The sequence below is a fragment of the Haliotis asinina genome, chromosome 12 (assembly GCF_037392515.1).
Source record: "Haliotis asinina isolate JCU_RB_2024 chromosome 12, JCU_Hal_asi_v2, whole genome shotgun sequence".
Lineage (NCBI taxonomy): Eukaryota > Metazoa > Mollusca > Gastropoda > Lepetellida > Haliotidae > Haliotis > Haliotis asinina.
This window is the reverse complement of record NC_090291.1, coordinates 22,128,676-22,152,639: the sequence shown is the minus strand read 5'-3', so window position 1 is coordinate 22,152,639 and position 23,964 is coordinate 22,128,676. Positions and strand designations below refer to the sequence as shown.

The following is a 23,964-nucleotide window of genomic DNA, read 5'->3' as shown; positions in this document are numbered from 1 at the left end:
TCATTTTTGTAACTGTTTCTTTGCACTTAATGGCTCTACAGACAACAAAGATTGCTTTATTTCTTACAATGGTTTTTAGTTTATCAAATAGAAAAGATGGTTGACTCTAACTGCTAGTTATGTTTATTGATTTCTGTGTATTCATTTCTGGAATTTATAGCACTGAAATTCAAGTATGAAAACTTGATTATTAATTTTTTTAAGAGGAATAGGTGTTTCTGGTGTAATATTGTATGTGTTTCCCAGCTGGAAATAATGATTCTAGAGCTGAAATGATGTCAGTTTAGATTAACTTCTGTGTACTGTTTATAGGGAATCACTTGCAGTATATTTATTCAAATTGACATTTATATATGCTCCTATTTGGCTCAATAAGGGTGTAGAAAAATACAAAGCTAATGGTCAATATCCGCTGTGAAATACATCGTGGCATATCAATTTTTCAAGTGCCGTCTAAATATGCCTGTGGGCTGCTAATACATTTTCTAGTTGTTTGTTATGTACAGGTGTGGTACCACTCCAACTGCAGCAACCGGGGACGAGGCTGCTACAACACCCGTCTGACAGATGAGGGTGGGTGCTGTATCTGGTACAATGAACCTCAGGTAGGACACAAGGCTGTACGTTGTCATAGATGTGTCTCTCGTGCGTAAGTGTGTATGCTGCCATCCTACACGCCATTTACAACAGCTACATGTAGAGTACATTTCTGTACTTCATTGTTCCATTCACTCTTTAATCTTCATGCATGCCATTGTGGAAACCTCTATAATCAGCTTCAACAGGTCACTGTTTTGACTAGAGTTCATGCTGATGAAATTGATGATGTTTCCAGCTGAAGAATGATGTGGAAGAACACCTTGATATAACCATTGACCATGTGGAGCCTGACCTCAAAGTCCCAATCAACGAATTTGACGGCAAAGTTGTATATGGTCAGAGGAAGAAAGCCTCAGGTTAGTGGTGAAACTATAAACACAAAAGTGGCTTCTTGCATCTTCCTCACAATTTTAGTCATTTATTCTCAAGTAGCCTTGTTTCCTTTTTCTGTTTCATCGCTCTTGAATAGTGGATCATCACAAAATTTGAGAATCTGGGATTCCAATCTGCCACCATGGATTTGTTTATTATGCTAAATGTCAACATTTGATTGCCCAAATGTACAGTGACACCTGTTTACTCTCTGGTGCATACTTTGATATATTAGGTGGTCAGGCTGGGTGACTTCTAAGTTAACTTGCTCAGCAGTATTGTCTGCATCTCTTTGAAGCGCTTTTCCTTAAACATGTGTGCAACCCATTTCTGGTGTCCCCTGCCATGATAGTGCTGGAATATTGCTAAAAGTGGCAGAAAACTGATTCACTTAAGCATTCACTCCTTTAGAAAAACGATGCTCTCCATGTTCTAGTTGTTGAAGGTCTTAGGGTTGAAGGTTGTTTGGTTCAATCCTCTGGCAGTGTCATACCAATAGAGGTTAAAAGATGGTACCTTCCCTGGCATTTGTCTTCAGAGATAGAAACAAGGACTGTTGAGTTATTGTATTGTGTCTGAGTGAGTGAGTTCAAATTTAACATCACCTCATCAATGTTTCATTCATAAGTATCATGTCTAAGGGTGTGTTAGCAGCATCACAGTGGCATAGCACTATAAACTGGTGTGACTATTACCAGCAGTCCCACACAAGTGCACAGTGTGCAACAATTGCACTGACATGAAGCACTCATGTGCAATAATTACACCGACATGGAACAGAGTGCAATAATTACACTGACATGGCAAACACACATGTACACACAGAGTGCAATAATTACACCGATGTGGAACACAGAGTTGAATAATAACACCATGGAACACTCACATGTACATACAGGGTGCAATAATTACACTGACATGGAACACAGAATGCAGAAATTACACTGACATGGAACACACACATGTACACACAGAGTGCAATATTTACACCGATGTGGAACACAGAGTTGAATAATTACACCATGGAACACTCACATGTACATACAGGGTGCAATAATTACACTGACATGGAACACAGAATGCAGAAATTACACTGACATGGAACACACACATGTACACACAGAGTGCAATAATTACGCCAACATGGAACACAGAATGCAAAAATTACACCGACATGGAACACACACACACATACATACAGGGTGCAATAATTACACTGACATGGAACATAGAGTGCAATAGTTACACCAACATGGAACACACACATGTACACACAGAATGCAGTAATTACAATGACATGGAACACACACATGTACATACAGGGTGCAATAATTACACCAACACGGAACACAAACATGTACACACAAAGTGCAATAATGACACCAACATGGAACACACACATCTACATGCAGGAAGCAATAATTACACCAACATGGAACACACACATGTACACGCAGCCTGCAGTAATTACACCAACATGGAACACACACATGTACACGCAGCCTGCAGTAATTACACCAACATGGAACACACACATGTACACGCAGCCTGCAGTAATTACACCAACATGGAACACACACATGTACACGCAGCCTGCAGTAATTACACCAACATGGAACACACACATGTACACGCAGCCTGCAGTAATTACACCAACATGGAACACACACACACATACATACAGGGTGCAATAATTACACTGACATGGAACTCATAATGGAGTAATTACAACAACACAGAACATTCACTTTTGAACACAGAATGCAAAAATTACGCCAACATGGAACACACACATGTACATATAGGATGCAACAATTACACCAACATGGAACACACACATGTACATAAAGGGTGCAATAATTACACCGACATGGAACACACAGATGTACGTACAGGGTGCAACAATTACACCAACATGGAACACACACACACACACACACACACACACACACACACACACACACACACACACACACACACGTAGATACAGGATGCAACAACTACACCAGCATGGAACACACACAGGGTTTAAGTAGGATGGACTTTGTTATTATGTGAAACATTTATCTCACAACTAAAGATTTCAAATGTCTGACAGTGAGAATGTCTGAATCCTCAAGTGATATATGAGTGTAATACAAGCACAGTCTGTGTTATCCTGAACTGTAAATAACACAGAATTAGAATTTAGTAGAACCTTTTTTGCTCCCCACAACACATTTTGCAGGGAGTTTTCAAATGTGTTTTGTGCATCCGTCCGTACACATTTATCTTTTCCAGAGCAGAACTTAAATACCATTCAATATTTCTTCATCAAGCGTGGTACATACATAGATCTAGTGATGTACTGGTGCCTTTTGGTAGTTTGGATATTCTGAAGAAAATATTTTTGCCATTTCCGGGGAAACAAGTTTGACTTCGACAGAAATTGGTGGTAGTGTGTTTTTTCCAGAGTAGAATTCTAAAACTGTTCCCTATTTCTTCACCAAACTTGACTCATAAATTGGTCTAGTGGTGTTCTGGTGCCTTTTGATTGTTTTAGGATTCTGAATAAAATATTTTTGCATTTTCATGGCAACAAGTATGAATTCAACTGAAATTGTGGGGTTATGCTGCTTTCAGGAGCAGAACTTTTAAAATCTTTCATTAATCTCCTTTCTGTTTTCTATATACACACCAAAACATTTGGCATAATCACATCTCATAGCAAGTTTGACTTCAACTAAAATTGGTCATAGTGCTCTTTTCTGGAGCAGAGTTCCAAAACCATTCAATGTTTTTTCATTAAACTGGGCACATAGATAGATCTGGTGGTGCCTTTTGGTAATTTTGGAATTCTGATTAAAATATTTTGGCATTTCCATGGCAGCAAGTTTGACATAGACTGAAATTGGGGGGTTGAATCTTTCATTACTCTGTTTCCTTTTTTCTATGTACACACCAAAACATTTGGCATAATCATAACTTGCAGACATATTGACGAAGGATATGTGCTGTTGTGGGCGATATTGATGACTTTGTCTTCTTGTTAAGTCCATCATGAGCATGATAAAAAACATGTTTGCTATGTGCATACTAGTAATGTAGAATTACTTGTCACTGTGTGGCATTGTATGTCCAAAAGACTTAGATAACTAGTAAATCTTTGAAGCTGAAGTTATGGTTGTAGCTGTGTAAATGACACTAGTATATATTTTAGACTCCACTCATAAGACATCTAAGTCTTCTAGAGACTTAATCAACATTTTCATGATGAATTGTATCATACCTGATGTGTTTTTCTCAGCTGATGAGAATATTTTTGAGGAGATAATTAATGACACATGTCCTTGCTTTCATGTTGTGTGTCTACATGAGATAATGAATTTCACCCATTTTGTAAGCCAGCAGTTGTACTTTACTTTCTTCTAATACCAACTCGGCAAGCTGTCTTGATTAATGTATTCAAAAGAAAACCTTTACCAAGCTGGCTTATTATGTGTGTAATGTGCAGTGAAGACATCTCATCACAAGCATTCAATACTCAGTTAGTCATCACACTTATCAATACCAATTTATATCAAAGATCATTCTTGCAGTTTAGCAGGAACTCCTAAGTCAGTTAAAATAGTTCATGAACATTCTTTTCAAGGCCATTTAAGCTATGTAGATCTCTCCAGTAATTATTGTCCTCCATATTATTGTGGCTTGTAAACATAGAGGATACTACCTAAACGTCAGTGTAGTACCATTTTTGTTAAAGGAGTTAATGATTTGGCATCACAAACGGAAAATAAAGTTTGAAACTAAATCTTACAGGAGTTCAGTAAATGGTATTTTACTGAATCTATTTCTTACTGTCCAACATGAATTGAGAGAAACTGTGTGATGACACTAAACTTTCCGTGATTCCAACAAGGTGACTAATACTTCTGTGAAAGAGTATTGTGACATCATACATCTACCAGTATTTCACAAGTGTAATGTTGCCATAAAAATATTACACAGCAGTATCAGCAATGGCAAGTAATAATGTTAAAAGTGGTGTTTACCACACTGCTGCAACCACTTTGAATTTGCTCTTGTATTTCCACATGGAAGTCTTGCCCAAACCATACTTAGACAGTAACTAGAGAGTGAGGTGCAATCATAGATCATCTTTCCCTGGTTTTATTTATTATGCAAAGGCTCCAGAATTACATAATTGACGTAAAATAATTTTTCATTCTCCATCAAAAGCTGGTTGTTGTTTTTACTACTAATATCAGTTTTCAATCTAAAAAACACTAAAATGCAAACATCAGTTTGTGTATGGGGAAACCTGTGAGGTGGGGAATGCCTATAGCCCTTGGGTGGAATCCTGGAATCAGCCTATCAACATTCACCTCCTTTGTAACCTCCCAAGGGAATTACAGTAAAAATACTACCCTCCTCCTCCTCATGTGGACTGCCTCCTTCCTATATTGGTAATAGTACAAAGGGTCTAGCTCAAGGAGTGGGCCAGAACAGTTGAAACTGCTCAGTCGAACACTGGTGTGATATTGTGGGAGCTCCGCTTGGGCAGCTGATTGTTAAAAGCAAGAATGTATAGACAGGTATTGAGGAAGAGTAATCCCAGAACATTTGGATTGGGTAACCTTGGTATAAAAAAACATAATGGAAGATATTTTCATTTTTTATTTTTAAAGTAAGTCATTCATATATACTTCACAACAATACTCAGGGATATTTGTAATCTTTTAAATTATGAATGTTGATGTATATATTTACTGACACACTGATGAAATATCAGGCATAAGTATGCCAATATCCCTAACACATTTTGTCCAGTGTAGTATTAGTTTTCTTTTTTGCATGATTTTATTTGGTTGTCTTGTCTCCTCACACTCTTTTAGTCCATTTATGAAACTGGAATGTTGAATGCAAGTGTTTATGTTGAGGATAGCTCTATACAAGGAACCTCCACATTGTTACAACAGCAACAGTTACTATTTGATAAATGCTACAGATGGTCAAGTCTATTTATGGAGATACTATTTGTGTGCCAATGCTTGTGTTATTATAAACTCAGACAGTCTTCAGGGCTACTGTGCTATGGCACTATTTTCTGTTGGTTTGTTTTCAGCGCCCTTTACATATTGGGTACAGTTGGCTACTGATGTTAGCATGTTGTAATGAGGCAATTACCAGGACACTTCTCAGTTTGCAACAAAGCATTTGAAAAGCTGGTCATGTTTTTATCCTAATTATTCCTCTAACTGAGACAAGTTGGCGTAGTTCTTACGTGAAGCACGGATCATGTGTTTGTAAACATTGCCTGTTGCAGGGTCTGCCTACCACGGACATGTTCAGTTCCTGGCTCCAACTGTAGCAGAGTTGGCTCAGCTGGAGAAGAGAGCTCAATCATCTTTCATTGATATGAAGTTCAAGAAGAAGTTTGCCACTCGTTGAAATGTTGATGAAATACAAGATATGGGTGCAGAAACCTTGGAATTTATTTAAATTGTTCATCCTAAAGATTGGAATACACTTAGCTGCATTTACTGTTCTGATTTGTCTTATCTTCCTCTCAATGTGCTTTGTGCCTGTGAGGCCAGAAGTGTTTACTTCCTTTATGAGTCTTTAACTGGGAAATCCTTTTTGGTACATTTGGGTTACAATCTTATTTCTTAGTTTTCTCATACATGATTGGTTGTTACAAATAAATATAAATGCAAACCTGCTGAAGGAAGCAGGAACACCATTGTACATCTGTGCATTTAGTCAGTTTAACTTTAATTCCATCTACTGCAATACGCATGACTGTGCATGTTTAATGTAGGTCACTTTCAGTATCAGTGTAGTACAAATTATCATACAAGAACTTAATAAGTGAGATAGAGTTGATGTGACCCTGAATGAATTGACACAAATATTGCATATTCTGATTGCTTATTACATCCAACTATTCTGAAAGAGGACACAATCATCTTCACAAACATGAAATGAAAGCACATCAGGGCAGCTGTCAGTTGCAGATCCATACACGCAATGCCTTTGTTTAAATCAAACAGGCTCTCCATGATATCAGTTAACTGCTGATAATATTTTCATTTTAAGAACTCTAAATAGAAATCTTACAAGAGGGATTGTATTCTTGCTTTGTAGACCTACGCAAAAACCTATAGATCACAAGCAACATGTACACATCTCTCATGTCTTGCAAACCCTTGAATGTTTCCACTGTTTATATCAATTGAATTCAAAATCTATTCCTAGAAGGACTGACTAACATACCTGTTGTCTCTGCTAGCACTTCACCTCAGTATATTATGGTACTTTCAGGTTGAAGCTCTTGTTAAAATTATTTTTATGAAGTTTTATGGCTTTGTCAGTATCTTAAGACAATGGAATGAAAATTACAGACTTGAAGGGTGAAAAGACCTAAGCTAGAACAGTCAAGTTTTTTGCACCTGTACTTTGTGGTAGGATATCTGTCATAGTTAAAAGCTGTAATGGACTGTTTCAGACAATGTTAGGTGACAACTACTTTAACAGTGTAGTGTTTTCAGTGTACTACTTAGTCACCCATGGCTTCTGCCTGACTGTTCTGTTATCAACCCACAAATAAAGTGCTTCCTGTATCCACTTTCCTTGTTGTCTGCACTCATTAGACTCACCAGCAATGGCTGACAGCATCATTCACTGCTGTACACATTATGTCACCACTTTCAGTTAAACCTCATTTGTTTCTTGCTGAATTATGTGTAAAAGGTTATGTTCATAATCTGCTGACACAGAAGACAAGCCTTTCATGATACAGTACCTGGGGGTACTGACCATATTCAACATCTGGGGAGCACTGCTCACATACAACATCTGGGGAGCACTGCCCAGATACAACATCTGGGGAGCACTGCCCAGATACAACATCTGGAAGGTATTGCCCATATACAAAATCTGGGGAACACTGCTCACCTACAACATCTGGAGGATACTGACCATATTCAACATCTGGGGAGCACTTCTCACATACAACATCTGGGGAGCACTGCCCAGATACAACATCTGGAAGGTATTGCCCATATACAAAATCTGGGGAACACTGCTCACCTACAACATCTGGAGGATACTGACCATATTCAACATCTGGGGAGCACTTCTCACATACAACATCTAGGGAGCACTGCCCATATTCAACATCTGGGGAGCTCTGCCCATGTTAAACATTTGGAAAGTACTGTCCATATACAAGATCTGAGGACACTGCCCATGTACAACATCTTGGGAGTCTTGGATTAACTTGACTTAATGAAAAATTTGGTCAGTCAGTTCGGTCAATAATTGTTCATCAGATACCATCTTAAAGTAACTTTGGCTTTTATGAGTTTATTTAACAAACGCCACCTGACATCAGACTTGCCAAAATATAGAAGACTTTAATTGCTTTAACTCTCTTTCATATCAGTATGACAGATAACAAAGTTTAACAGTATGTTTCAAATCCTGCTCTACCGCTTTATCTTGAATTCCGATTTCGCAGAATGTTGTAAGACAGGTTGGTGTCTATCTGACCACCATTAAGCTCTATAGGCATGCTGGTAATGCAAGAAGTGTCTAGATACATTCAGTCCAGCTGTCACGGGTGCATGTCAAAACAAGTACCAAGTCTTGCAACACTGTCATTGAGTGATGGCTGAACGTGAATGCCATGCTGCATTGTCATGTGTATTTGATAAATAATGCTGTTGCTATTGTCCAAGGAGTTGTGCTCATTCCCTCACATCTAAAAGCAGACTCTTTATGCAAGGTACCCAGATCATAATTGGTCAGCTGATTGTGAGTGGGAGGACAATGCTTGCAATGAAAATCTTAGATTTGCATTATTTTGAAATCTCCGAAATTATGTTATTCAAATACTGCATTGTGTGTGGAGTTTGCACTCACACACTCACTCACTCTCTCACTCACTCACTCACTCGCTCACTCACCAAGAATATTAATATTCCTCTCTCCTGGCGCCAGTGATCAGTTGTTTTCTCAACCAACAGTGTCAAGTAATTAAGAAACATCTCTGAAACATACCGTAGAGTGTCAGTAAGTCAGAACTGACACAGCTTGACATAAGCTTGATGAGGGATGAGAACCTGGGGTGATGCAGATCTTAGATGTTAACCGCCCAGGTGTCAGCCAAGAGCATCAATATGGTGATGGAGGAGTTTGTCATTCTAGACACAATGCGCCTGTAAGAAACCCCGCTGCAACTCGTGTGACTCTCCAAAGTGAAATAGTATGATTTTTATATTGCTAAAATGCACCTTTGCTGACACGATGTATTAAGCCTTATCACATTCACCACGGACTGTGGTAAAGCCAACATTCACACCGTCACGTCACTGTAGGAAAGTAGAGTTTTGTATTTTCACTAACTCGGAATACTTGCCTAGGTGAACTGTACCCGGTCGCTGTACCAGTTGGTTCTGCCTGAAAACCTAAACGTGCTCATATCACAATAAGTCTATGCTATCTCTTACAGGACAAATATTTAAATTCTGCAAGTGTGTTTTGTTTTGAAGTATTCTCTGTTGTTTTTATCCACTGGATGGTAACTGAAATAAGACTTGTTCCCGCATGTCAGTTCTCAGGTTTTCTCAGATGTCCTAAATCTACATGGGTGTTATCGCCCCTACTCCTGGCTGTCACTGACACATATAGACCGTGCCTTCACAATAGTTTTATGTTACAACTATGTCTTGATACTGGGAGGACATTTGTAGTGTTTAATCATAGTCATCCCAGATTGTTAGTAAGAGCCTGAAAATGTGAGTATCTCTGGTTGCCAAAAGTTGTTACTGGCATCAGAACAAATCATGGGTGTTTATACACACATATCAGTTTTCCGCAAAGACATCTTAAATAAATCCCCGTTCCTGACTGAATGTACACGTGTGCTCTTGTAATATGTGAGAAGACAGTGATCGAAGTAACCCCTGTAGAATTTCACGCAGTGATCAAGACAGAGCTGTGGGAATCTGTGGCAGTAGGTATCAAAATAGACCAGTGTGAATCTGTGACAATTATCAAGATAGAGCTGTGTGAATCTGTGACAATTATTGTCAATATAGAGCCATGTGAATCTGTGACAGTTGTCAATATACGGCTGTGGCAATCTGTGACAGTTAAAGGAATCTTTGACAGCAGTGATCAAGATAGAGCTGTGGAAATTTGTAGCAATAGTTAATCAAGATAGAGCTGTGGAAATCTGGCATTACTGATGAAGAGTTCTGATTGATATGAAAAAGCTGGCTATGTTAATTTAAATGGTGCGACATCTCACGATGAGCTACTGACAGTCACTAGAACGAATGGCACCCTGGGAATAACATCTAGATTGATTTCGTTCCACAACTGATGATGACCATGCAGGTTATAATGAAGACAGAAATGTCAGTTCTTCATTGACAATACACCTGGTGATTAGCCTGATTAACTGAAAGTGATGGGACTGAAGCAATGGCGGATGGAATCTAGAACGTAACAGCTCCATGACGGGGACAGAAAACAAGAGGAAGCCAATTTGCACGCATAGAAGTATTGCAATGAATAGGGAGAGGTTATCTTTCATGTGCGTCGAGGGAGGGAAGGTAAATATCCAGTACTGTGTTCAATGGGCTGCTGGGATATAGCTTCTGTGTGAAACAAACAAAGAATGAGTTCGGTTTTATGAAGGGATTAAATGTCTTATTATATACAGATGGGAAGAAATGCATTTGGTTTTTAAACGGTTATTCTGTTTACCCATTAAGATCAAGGTTAGAAATGATCCTCTGCAAATACATGTTTGTCCACGCGACTAACTGGATTTGCTGCTCACGGACTTGGAGGATTCGAGTCATTGTTTCCCAACTGTGCACATCAGTGCTCCTATTGTCAGTAATTGGATTGTCTGATATAAAAAGTATTATCATCAAGAAAACAAACAACACATCTGTTCCGTTTGGATCAGGTTTTCAGTTTAGCCCATGATCGCCCCCAAACATTTCTTTGCAGAGTAAGCATCATCTCTTCTGATAGAGGAGCGGTGGGGTATTGGTTAGAGTGTTCGTTCGTCACGCTAGAGGCGCGGGTTCGATTCCCCACATGGGTATAATGTGTGAAGCCCATTTCTGGTGTTCCCCGCCGCGATATTGCTGAATATTGCTAAAAGCGGAGTGAAACTAAACTCACTCACTCACTCTCCTGACACAGCAATGTGCAGTAAACTTGGACAAAGTACTGTGACTACGTGTCCCTGTCCACCCAGCTGCGATGATTATGTTACACTTTTTCATTTCTTTGGCTTGTATTTCTCTCAAAATGCATCTCGGGCTCTGAAAACATCAAATTCAAGACCGAGGCAGTGGGTTTTTGGCATGTGTGATTCTTGTGACCTTTGTCATTTAGTGTCTTGCAACATGCAATATTCAAGGAGAATATATTTTAATATCACTGGCAACAGCTTTTGTGAATGTGGAAACTTTGACATTTTAACTGTTAACTACACATATGGGTTACCACATCTTTGTTAATCCTTAAGGTTGCATACATGATCGAAGAATTTCATATCAAAAGTATACACATTAAACTTAATAAAGCACCCCCAATATGTTTCGTGATGTAGTTATTGATGACGATAATATGTCAGTGATGCCCTAGTTCAGTAACAATTTTTAGGTTTGAAAGGATTTCAAATTTCAATTTCATTTGCAAGGATTTGCCAAAGGTTGTATGCCATATGTTTCAGCTATACACGTTAACATGGCGAGAAGACTTTCACTGCTGCCGAGATGACAAATAGTGTGTATACATTTAGCTGTATCATTCAAGGCCATCGGGCGTCAGCTTGGTTATTGCCGCTCTCAGTAGGTTTTTATGAAACCCACGAAACTGTCTTGAAGCACTTGTTTGAAGCATCTCTGCGTGACCAACAGATGTATTTCAACCAAGACCATGGGTAACCTTCTCATTACTCTTAGTTTGAGTTCCCGAAGAAGTTTCATCATGTGTCTAACTTTGACTCATGACCATGAAAGGCAATGTATACAGTGGAATCTTTGGACCTGGGTCCGACTTTTCGAAACAAACTTAAGTTTTTACTAAAATGTCAAACTGAGTTTCACAATTCGAAACAGCTGAATTTTTAACTCAACTGTATTTTTTCAGTATAAAAGCCCCCCAAAATGAAGCATTCTCTCTCCACCAACCTCAAATTGCCTCCTATAGTTTGAGTTTTATACCGATGTCATTTCGTTCTGTGAAATGCGTTTTCTCACATTTGAGTAAAACCTCCAACTGAAATCAAAACTCATACCTAACTTTGTTTCCAGAAATCGGGACCTGGAGGTGTATCCACTGGTCAGGCGAAATCAACTTCAGGCTTCATTATACGGATGGACGTCTGAGAGTTTGGAGACTCATTAACACATTAACACTACTTTTGTGCCGAGGAACATTAATCATGCTGGTCATGTACCATTTGATGGGTGCTCAGTTCCCATGTCCTATTTAGGTTCCCCGTCTATATGTCCATGTCACTCTTCAGAAACAAGGAGGTACCTAGTTACGTTCCCCGTCTATCTGTCCATGCCACTCTTCTAAAAAAGGAGGTATCTAATTAAGTTCCCTGTCTACATGTCCATGTCAGTATTTGCCATGTGTTTGAGAAACGAATAATGACTAAGTATGTTTGTGTCAGCGGAAGTAAATGGTGTTCAGTAGATATTGTATACTGATGTCATAGAAGGACTGAACAGAGACTAGATTTAACGAATTTCATATGTAGTCTTTAAAACGACTTAGCAGTATTCGTTAAACGCTGGAAGTTGTTCTTACACATCAAAGGTAGAGTGATGTGTCCAAACACACAACGCCAGAGGCTGCGGTTGATATGATGTAATTGAGGTGGGTGACCGAGTGTCTTGCACGCAAGTCCTCTGAATGACTAAATCCCTGTCTTGGGATTTATACTTCATAAATAGATGTCGATTTTGAGTACGAAACATTTTATTCAAAATGCTGTTATTCACCTTCAGTGGTACTTGTTTTAGCAAACACGACGACACTGAAAATACTGAAAACTACTAATTGTAAAAGGTCCAAGTTATTTGGTTTAATCGTTTTTGCTACATTATTTTACGTAGTGTAGATACGAGTGTAGAAATGAGGCTAATGGCATTAAACGACTACCCAACACGCATGGTGTAGAATAATCTGATAAGTTTCAATAAACCAAATAACATTCCTCATGGTTCCATTGGAAGGTTCTTTAGTCATGTCAGAAACAACAGCGAATTGGGTCCCAATCCGGTTTGTTCCAAACATGTTTGTTTGTTTGCAACAGTGTCAAATCCATTGACCTCACCATAGTGGTTTGAATGTATAACGGCCGTACCAGAGAATACCCGATCTGGAGTATCCAACGAATACATCGGGTGTAAAGGAGAAATACAGTGACAATTGCATAGATTGGAAAAGACTGATTATAATTATGTGTGTGTTGCTGTCAGTGTGTTCTCCGACACTGCACACCAGCCGTGTGAGGGGAATACAGTCAGACCATATTACATCTACGAAGTTTGCTGAAACTAAAACGACGTATTAAGTTTGTATCATTCTCCTCACACATCAAGTTTACACGTTCATCCAAACATCACTGGCAACTCTGATGTCGTGAACTTAATGGTTCAGATGCTGAGGGTTGTGTCCTCGTTTGAAGAGCTGTCGCACTTCATCACCCCTCTAGACATGAAAATAAAGTGTAATTGTACTCGGACTCCTGTCAAATTAGTTAATATTGATTGCCTGTCATCTATTTAAAACTTCCTTCAGTGATTGGGGAGAATATTTAGAAATCACCTCTCCGAGGTGACACAGGGCAAGACTTAGAGTTTACGAGATCAAGTGAGAGCGGTGGTGGCGTGATACTCTGACTCAGTTCGTCGACCACGCCAAGACGGTACTGGACATTAATTAACTGAACACCTTCCATAGAAGTTGTACAGACCTGGCTAGATTCCCTTTGCTTCATATGTACAAGTGGCAGTGAAACAGAGCTGCATATAAATGAACCTCTGAGAATGTGATATATGCTGTGCCTAGAATACTGTTATCTCGGTGCTAGTCTATTGCAACATGTGTAGCTAACTGAGGGCTCCCCAAATAGGAAAACGTCAATATCAGTTGTTTTGGAATATATACATCTAAATGCCATTCAAAGACAGTAGGGGCTATCTGTTGAGGGTGTGCATACTGCATGCAGTTATGAATAATTATGCTTTATGTCCATAGAAACGCGTCAATCTGATGTATATTGTTCTGTTATACGAAGCTCAAAGGAATAGCACGCAACTGAGCTTTTCCACATCATAAGAATAGACTTAATATCGTTTCTTTTATGAAACATGTCATCTTTGAAAAATGCAGACAAAGTAGACATAATGTCCTCTAATAGGTCTGTAACGTGTAACTTTCTTTCGCATCCGTCTAATTCTTGCCAGCTGCTCTCCATCCACTGATCATTACCTCATACGATGTCTCTTTTACTTGTAAATTTCCTAAACTGTCATTCTTACATACGTGGTGAAGATTTCAACACTTCATCAGCACCATGACGTTTAACTTCTAACAGTGATACGTTCTCCTGGACAATGGTGCCGTTCTTTTTTTCTGTGGGAAGACGGACATTCGACGGAAACGACCATATGAGCTGTTCCTGTATGGAAATATTTTTTATATCTTAAGTAAACAGATACGTTTTATTAACATGGTACTTATAATTACTAAATAAAGGTTCTCGAATCCCAGACCTTTTTAACAATTACTCTTGACATCACAATACCGAATTAAAGTTAAAGCCATTGGAATCATTCCAGCTTGAGTCTGGTTTACTATTTTCGCACATGTTGTTCACCTAATGTTCGATAAACAGTGTACACACAGGTGGGTGTAAGGTGGGGGCTGGGCGGCAAACAGATCGCTGGTAACCTCTTAATGACTTATGGCGAATCAGATTAAACCTAACTTAACAGAATCAATATCCTTGTCATATTACAAAGATTTTTGAAATCATGTTGTGATTTTACTCTAAGCTTCATCGTGTGTTTGATGAAGGTGTTGTCCCTGACCAGTGGCTCGCGGCAATCATTAGTGTTATCTTGCAGGAGAAAGCATCCTTTGAACACAGAAAACAATCGTCTAATGAACCTAATCAAATCCTCTTTGTGAATTTGATGTTTTTTAACCAGTTATCTAGAAAAATGAAATATATTTCTAGAAATTTGCAACATGCAGCCTGAAAAAGTACGTTTCATGAAAGGTCGAAGTTACTGCATGTATTATGAATACATATTTGAATGTAACTGCTGGAAAGGTTGATTTGTTTTGTTGAATTTGTTCCATTTCTGTATGAGGCGACCCGTGCAGGTCCGAGTTAGAATAGATCTTCAGCAGCCCATGCTTGTCGTAAGGAACGACTAATGAGATCCGATGGTCAGGCAGATGCAAGCGTATCTCAGTTCCGTAAATCGATGCTTATGCTATAGGTCACTGGATTGTCTAGACTCGATTATTTAAAGACCGCTGGCATATATTCTACAAACAAAACAATGGGCACACCCTCATATTTCATAGTTATATATAAACTGAATCGTGGTGAGGTCATTTATACTCTGAGGTAAATGTAACTTTAAACGACATGTTAGATCTTGTGTAAAGCAACAGATTCAGTATTCGTCGGGTTTGAGTGAAATGAGTTTGTCAAAAACAGCGAAAAACAAGGGTGTTGAAAGACAAAGAGCGCCATGTTTGATTCAAACGCCTAAACATAACAGCCAAGTGTCTTCTCTTGTATCCTGGGTCTTGTGCATGTACCATCCGTTTACACACAGGAATGTGGATATGTCCACCCTCACTTTACTTTGGCACTGTACTGTCTACACTACTGAATGAAGATGTGTTGTATCTGCCTGTGGTTTGCTGAATGTACTTATTGTATCAGTGTTTCCAGTCCGCGAGAACCGTTTCCTGTCCACGAGAACTGGGGATTGTTGGATTGTCCGAAACGGAAACCGTTGCTTTGAAAGAAACGTAACCATTACTTCACAATAACTCATCTTTCCACTTTTTGACTTGCCATAAGTTCATAATATGTTGTGTTGCTGATTTTACCCCGCCGTTATCTGACATTAGATCCTGCTTCGCTTCAACCTCTACTAGTCTTAATCGTAATCCTCTTAATGCTATTGATGCTTTCATGTATTTCTTTCCCAAGAGATGACACTCAAAGAGGTTCTAATCTCTTGTTGAGAAGCATGACCACTTTGCAATTTACGGGGTGGGTTTTTTTTCAAAAAGAGTAGCTTCAAAGTGACATATATCCCGAAGTAAATGTGAAATTCACACTGTGTAAGTCGTTAGAGATTTTTTTCATGTCACGCATATTGTGAATATCATAGACCAGAACGTGGGTTAAATGTGCACTGCTGTGCCAGTGACATGTGTTGTATCAAGCTTGTACATGTCGTATACATACAGTTACAGGAGACATCAATCACACGTGGAAAACTCTCTCTGCATCTCCTTTCATTTTGCCATGCATTGCTCTTGGATACCTCTTGTCAAAGGGGAGCAGATTTTTCTCTTTACGCTAAGACAAAAAACAAGCGATCAAACATTTATGATACGGGAATGATGATGTACGCCTCTCCGTGGTGGGCCTAGATAGGGGAATGTTTATATTCCCTGAACTAAACGTACGTCACTCAGTTAGGGCTGAACCGGGTTTACACTTGGTTACAGACCGAAAAGGAGCCAAACGTAACTGAACTCGACAGCCCACAGAGACAGACCACACATACTGGACATGAGTCCTGCCCTGTCCTTAGGACAGGAATAGCTTGGTTAAACCAGTTTAAAGCAACGCAACTCCAGATTGTGAAACCAACATATAGTAACCACATTAGTTTCAAGCAGTGGCAATGGGAAGTGCCATGCCAGTATATGCTTACGTGACCGAGAAAATTCTTCGATACCAACTCCAGTGCCTTGAACTTGACATGTGCCGTGAGCCCGATGAACCACAACTGGATGCAGTCAGGAACTTTGCATGAGCAAACTGAGCGAGTGACAGCAGACCCCAACCTTTAAATGGATGTCTGCGTCAGTGTCTTTCCTCTTCCAAATAAAATCTCACGTGGCTTAGAGCCAGATGGCCCCGACTTTTCTTAAGCTCATTCATCTTTTTCTTCTGTTTCTGATCTCTCCTGTTTACGTTTTGCTTTTTGTAGATTTGTGATACAATGTTGTATTTATCTATAGAAAAACTGAGACCAATTAAACAGCTAAATGGGCATTTCCCGAAGCATGGAATTAATTTACCAATTGATTTTTTTTTCTTTTGAAACTTTCTACGGACTGTTCGTTACATGAAGTTAATTATTGTGTATATGCCGCCGCTCGAAGGAACTCTGGACGAACATCCAAAGAAAATCCATCTAATGATATGAAAAATAAAAACCGGTTTCAGGAAAAACTAACTGAAACAAGAAAACACATTTCCTGGATTGAGATGTGCCTTAAACTAAGATCATTAGAATCTTCCGACTCATGAGTCAGTCTCACGAGAATCGCCCATGAGAAGCCGTAGAGATCCGGGTTTGAGCTGTTTTTCAGCAACCCATGCTTAGAAAAGGCCACACAAGGGATCAGGTGGTCAGGTTCGTTGACTGTTACATGTCCTCGTATCCCATCTGCGCGATCCTCATTAATTTGATCACGAGAGTGTCTGGTCCAGAATCTATTATTTTTGGTCTGCATCCACATTGTTGGAAGATGGCTGATAGTGGTAACACTATGTGTTAGTTAAAAGGCAAGCATATTTTGGCACTGTTACAGGTATAGACAAAAGCGTCCCTTAATGTGAAACAACACGGGTAAATGTAGTTAAAGCCAAAACTGGGAATGACATTGATTTCTGTCACCGATTTGAAAATATCCTCCACATGTCTATCGTACTTTAAAAATATTTTCTAAGGCCTTGACAACCATAACCCTTATTTATCAATATCTTGTGGTGTGAAATGTTCATGTTCGACTGTACCTGCAGGTTCTGAATGTTGGCACCGAATGCTGGAGCTGCTTGCCGACTTCTGGATAGGGAAAGGGAAATAATTGGTTTGTGTTACTTTCAACACACATGGGTAAACCAATGGGACGGTAGTGGCTGTTTGACCATTCTCGGACAATATATCTCGATATATCTGAACCTTAACATAAACCTCTGGACAAAAGTCGGTTCTTTTGAATTTTCCAGTCCGAAGAGAAATGCATTCTTTCCTCTATAAAGACAGAGGAAAGAAGGGGGCATAGTTAGGTCCACTTGGGGTGCCGTCCCTTTGCCTACATGACCTTTTCACAATGGAAGTCCAGAATTGACGTAGTGTCCTTATTTCAGTTCGGGTTTAACTGTTTAGGTTTCAGTCTTGACAAAGTTTCCTAAACACACTGAGTGACACGTCCCATAGATAAAGAAATGTTTTAATTTCATGCATTTGCCATTTGTGATAGAGATGCACAAATCTTTAAAAACACACATATTTTGAGTTGAGTTGAGTTGTTCACTTGAGTTGTAATTTATCTTTGAGACAGGGATTTTCTGTTCACAGCAGTATATTTCTGTCGGTTTCAGCTTTCGAATACAGGGCGGGAGCGGAATTGACCTGCCTGATGGTTTTAGAGGCCACAATGTTTCTAAATCATCTTTTGAAAACATACTCACAATGCAACTTTCTTGGAACCGTAACATATGATAGAACCTCCTGACAGGTGAAACATGAAGTTGGAATGACATATCATGTTTCCAAGCGTCACTTCACTGGCCATTGACCTTCTGAGTCGGGAAATGCCCACTGAGGAAGGCGAGATTGGTTTATCATTGGTTTTCCCATGCATGGGTTTGAATTTTAATCCTTATGGAGACGTTATTAATTTATGAATTACATTTTTTTCTATACATACATCAAACACGTACCGTTGGAAACAGAAAGCCAAGGTTATTTGTACTGCCCCATGGTCACCTGTACCAAGTGTACTGCTCAAGGTCATCGTCATTACGCATGTTCAAAGAGGACCAGGAACAGCAAGCACGATAACAGCACTTGCTACAACTGTGGCCGAACGAAGTTCATGTCTGTTGCATCTGTCCACATCCCTGTCGTCACTGTGGCAAAGAGGATGATAGGAGCATGAACTGCCCGAACAAGACCCAGAAATGTTCCACCAACCGCGAAGTCAACCGCCGACAAAAATGAGTGAACACGAAGAAGTGTCGTCTGCTGTCTCAGCTCCATGACAAGATCATTCTAGATAAGAAATGCATAGACGCCATGTACAACCTAATTCAACACATCTTGGAGTTTGTTGAACCCATGGACGAATCCCACACCAGTAGTGAACCACTGGAAGTGACGTCATCTTGCGCATGCACATGGGAGGGCGCCAGAGTCAGGGTATCAAGGTGCACTACTGAGCTTAAAGTCAAACAATGCAGCTGGATTTGACGGCATCACCCACGAACACTTGACGTACGGAGGAGATCAGTTGTATAGATGTCTAACAGCACTATTCAACGCCATCTTGATGTCAGAAGTTATCCCAACAGATTGGTCAAAGGGACTTACAATACCGATCTTCAAAGGTGAACAGAATTCGAGGACCATCCCAGATTCATCTCAGGGAATCACACTTTTACCTGTCGTCTTTAAACTCTTTGAGTCCTTTCTCTCCAAAAGCATAACTGCATTTACAGTCCCATCATCTTAGCAATCGGCAATATGGAGTCCAACAACAACATGTAAAAATCCTATGACAACTTGTGTAGGTACCAACAATGTTTCCAACTCCACAGAGGGGTGACACAAGTAAGTGTGATGTCTGCCAAATTTTATTAGCTCTTTATAGATGGACTGCGTCGGCCCCTGGACCATGGTATGAACGGGACTATGGATCTTCACGTCATAGTACGTCTGCACAAGCAGACGATATTGCCGTCCTGAGCCCAATCAAGGAGAGCCTACAGCATATGGTCGACATTTGTCGAGAATACAGCTCCCTGTGGAGGTTTACCTTCTCTCTAACCAAGTTATAGTTCCTGCAGTTTGGAAAGAAAGACAAATTAATCCAGAGATAAATCTCTAACATGAAGCTGTGCCCCTGGCTACAGAGATTAAACGTGTTGAAGTCACTGTTGACGCCCATTTCAACTCCTTGGAGAGAACATTAGACAGACGCTTCATGCAAAAGGCCTAAATCCTTTGACATCATCTAAATTCCTACGCTCAGAATGCCTCCCAAGAGCTCTATTTGGATACGAATGGACTGGCTTTAAAACTGGTCCAAGGGTTACCACGACACACAAGAAAGGACATATCAGTGCTTTTCTAAGGTGGTCATCGCCAGAGTCGCACATTGATAAGAAGAGGCTGCTCTTCATGGACATACAGTACAGGCTTTATTCCAGACCTCTGCAGAATTCTCTCTGATGGGATACCTAGACAGTTTCAGCAACAGTGCCTCCTTTGTGACACAAACGAAGTGGAAGAGAGATGCAGTAGCACGAACTGAGGCTGGAAGTTGGAAGGAAAGAATCAGAACCGACCCAGACTTGCAGCATTTCCAGGATATCCATTCCACTTTGCGACCTCATACATCGTGGTTGATAGCGAGAGACAATCCCATCCTGAAAACAGCGACGACATCCCTCATCCAGTGCGCCATGGAAGCGCCATTTGGTGTATGTCGCAAGTGTGAATGTGTGTGTGTGCAGATCAGCTCACCCATGTGATATGTGAATGCGAACTGACGTGCAGAATACGAGATGAACTGTAGTGCAACATCAGTGTAGGGCCATTTGAGCTAAGGATCAGGCTCCATGAGAACCAGGATTGTAAATGTTGTAGCGTACCTGCTGTCCTGTACACAATCAATCACACCAGACCAAGTGACATGCGGAATGCATGCTTGTATACCAAGGCTTTTGAGATTTAAAAAAAAAAAATACCTAAACGTCATATTACGTATATACCAAACTCTCCCTTGGAGGATCAAATGTATGTATATGATAGCGGAGAGTCTTGGATGGGGACCGTGTTTGACAGGATGACCTCTGAGAATTCCTACGGCATCTGCCCTGTCCCCATAACAAAGCCCACATGTGGAGTTTATAAACAAAATTGCCTCTGCCACCAAGCAGAAATTGGGTACCAAGTGGGATAAGTCATATTACTAATATTAACCTTCTAGTGCCCCCAGGGCTGCCGTGGTTATAAATACGTTAATCACCCTTACATCAACAAAGCCCTCGCAGAGTTTTTTTAAATAACTACCGTAGTGAGGGTGATTAAACGGCTTACACCATGAGGGCATACGCGTGTGATGTATTAGACATGATGAAGATTATCAAAATACGTACTACAATTTTATATATTTAAATAGAAATAATTACCCTAGGTCAGTCAATCAGTGCCCTTGGTAAGTTAATCAGTTATGCTAATAAAACACTTCTAAGAACAATAGACATAACTGTCCCTAGTGGTTTACCGGAAGTATAACGTCATGTAGGCGCTCAGAGTATGTCCATGCGAAGTTCAGCGCTATATAGATGGTCATATTATCAGTGTATGACATCTAGGACAGTAAATTACCGACCGGTCACTGGTTTGGTGAACGTCGATGGTACGTACGACGTATGGTGTGGTCTTACCGAGGCAGTTCACCACGAGATGATCCATTCAGTTTTTAAGTGAGCGATGGTGTTGCATTTCGTATGACTCATTACACAACACAGGACTCTCAATGCTCAACGTTATCAATGAGAACAACTGGATACCGCCCAGGTGCTTGCATTTTGATAGCCACCCATTTGCCAGTTGTGCCAGATGACAAAAAGTTTGGTCTCCCCGTTCTTGACTCTTCACGACCCATTTGTGTGTTGAACGTCATCGAAACATTACTATTTACCATCACCTGCAGGAACCCATTGAAAATCTTTGAGATTACCTTGGGCAAAGGTGATAGAAGATACTGATGCTGATTCGACGCTCATTTACCCGTAGGAGGAGGAGGAGACTATCAGATGTTATGCAAACTGTGTAATAGTCAGATTCGTGCCGTAGTCATTGCTGATATTTACGATTTTTCTGTGTATCCCTCTCAGATTGCAGGCAAATTGTAACCAGTTGCCATTTCAGCTTTATATGGATTTCAAGGCATATAAAGCAACATGTAGTACTTTCGTATTGTTACTGAAACAAGTGGGTAGTGCTTGATTACTTCCCATATGTATACATGGACGTCTGGCAGTATAGCCTCTCCACAAAGTTTGGTGTCGACCAGGGAAGACGAAGTGTTAGTTTGGTCGGATGTTGTTTAAAAGGCCTGATATATGACTGCCTATGAGTTCTGTTTAGCGGATACTGGAGCTTACTGGGGGATTATAGGATTGTTTGAGGTTTTGTTTTACATGCCGATACCAAAACCAGTATTACCAGTTTGGTCTTTGAATCTGCCACTATAAATATGAAGATTATCTTGTGGATTGTAATTTAAGTATATATTTCAGGGATGTGTAGTGGTTTTCAGTTCATCACCACGTGTAGGAGTGCTCCATTATATGCGTATGAGTAGTCAAACTGGGAGTAGTCAAACTGGGAGTAGTCATAAGGGAAGATATCCTAAGTAATGCTAGAAGTGCCGCACAAGCGAATTGCTGTGAAAAGATCGATTTGCCTTACTTCAGATTTTCTTTAGTTTTGTTTCGTATTGAAAGTTTCGGGAACGCTACATTCTGTGTCGCTTGACTTCAAACTTGAGCGTAACCCGATACTTATCTGTGCCTCTTAACTGAGATGAAGTTTCCCGTTACACGAGTAAGCTGAGTGTTGAGGCCTATCTGGATGGGAGTTGTTCCTCATAAATACAATAAATGAGGAAGCCGGGCTCTTTTACATGTCTAACAAAGGAGAAACAAATAAGCCTATTAAATATTTTAATCAAGTCTTGGCAGAAATGATCTGACATATGTCTACATTTAACTGATGACACTAATAAATTTCATCAGGGTGAGCTATCGGTTAACAGTCTGTGACTGAAAACATTTATGGTTATATATTTATTAAATTTCTATCAGACGACGACTCACATTTTTTTGTTTTCGTTTTGTATTGAGAGTTCCGGGAACGCAAAATTATGTGTAGCTTGACTTCAGATTTGAGCGTAACCCAATACTTATCTGTAACTCTCAACTGAGATGAAGTTTCCCGTTACCCAAGTAAGATGAGTTGAGTGAATGGGAGTTGTTCCTCATAAATACAATAAATGAATAAGCTAGGTTTCTTCACATGTCTAACATGTATGCAAAGGCAAGAAAATCTGGAATTCAGATTGCCATTTTAAACTTGATACTTAAAATTTGTAAGACAGTTTGAAAAACATTTAAATATATGTCTCATGCTGTTGTCGTTACCACTACACAAAGATCTTATGACACTGCATTACGGGTCAGGTCAGAAAGACCTTTCATCTCACCAAAGCAACAAATCTATAACATTCCCAATTCCATTCCATCACGTCTGGAATGCGTATGTAATCCTATTATTTATTCTACTTCCTAACTAACAAGGAAACAGTTGGGACACAGATTTTTATGAGTCCTTCAATTTCAAATATGAATAAAAGTGATCACATCAGATTCATTGATATTGAGCGCATGATTAGGAATGCATGGAAATATTGATTTTTTTTCATATTATTATTATTATCCATGCCTACAAAGACAGCTGAATATGACAATGCCACTTTCCAGAGGGAATGTTGTAATATGCAAAGACTACAACAATGTCTAGTCGTACTCAAACATGGAGAACTGTTGTACAGTAACATTTCTGTCAGACTGATCTTCTGTTGGTGTTGGAAACGGGATAAATGATCCAAGTCTCAATAGCT

The 23,964-nt window shown here is 39.7% G+C and overlaps 1 protein-coding gene across 3 annotated transcripts in view; it reads left to right on the top strand.

Moving 5' to 3' along the window:
* The window catches only part of LOC137259073 (ATP-dependent RNA helicase DDX1-like), a 339,352-nt gene extending 331,771 nt beyond the window's left edge, over positions 1–7,581 (top strand). For all 3 annotated transcript variants that reach the window (XM_067796786.1, XM_067796787.1, XM_067796785.1), the window contains 3 exons: positions 507–605; positions 836–956; positions 6,278–7,581. In XM_067796786.1, the coding sequence (XP_067652887.1) occupies positions 507–605; positions 836–956; positions 6,278–6,402 (345 nt within the window). In that variant the 3' untranslated portion in view covers positions 6,403–7,581. The remainder of the gene's footprint in view (positions 1–506; positions 606–835; positions 957–6,277) is intronic.
* The last annotated feature ends 16,383 nt before the right edge of the window (positions 7,582–23,964 follow it).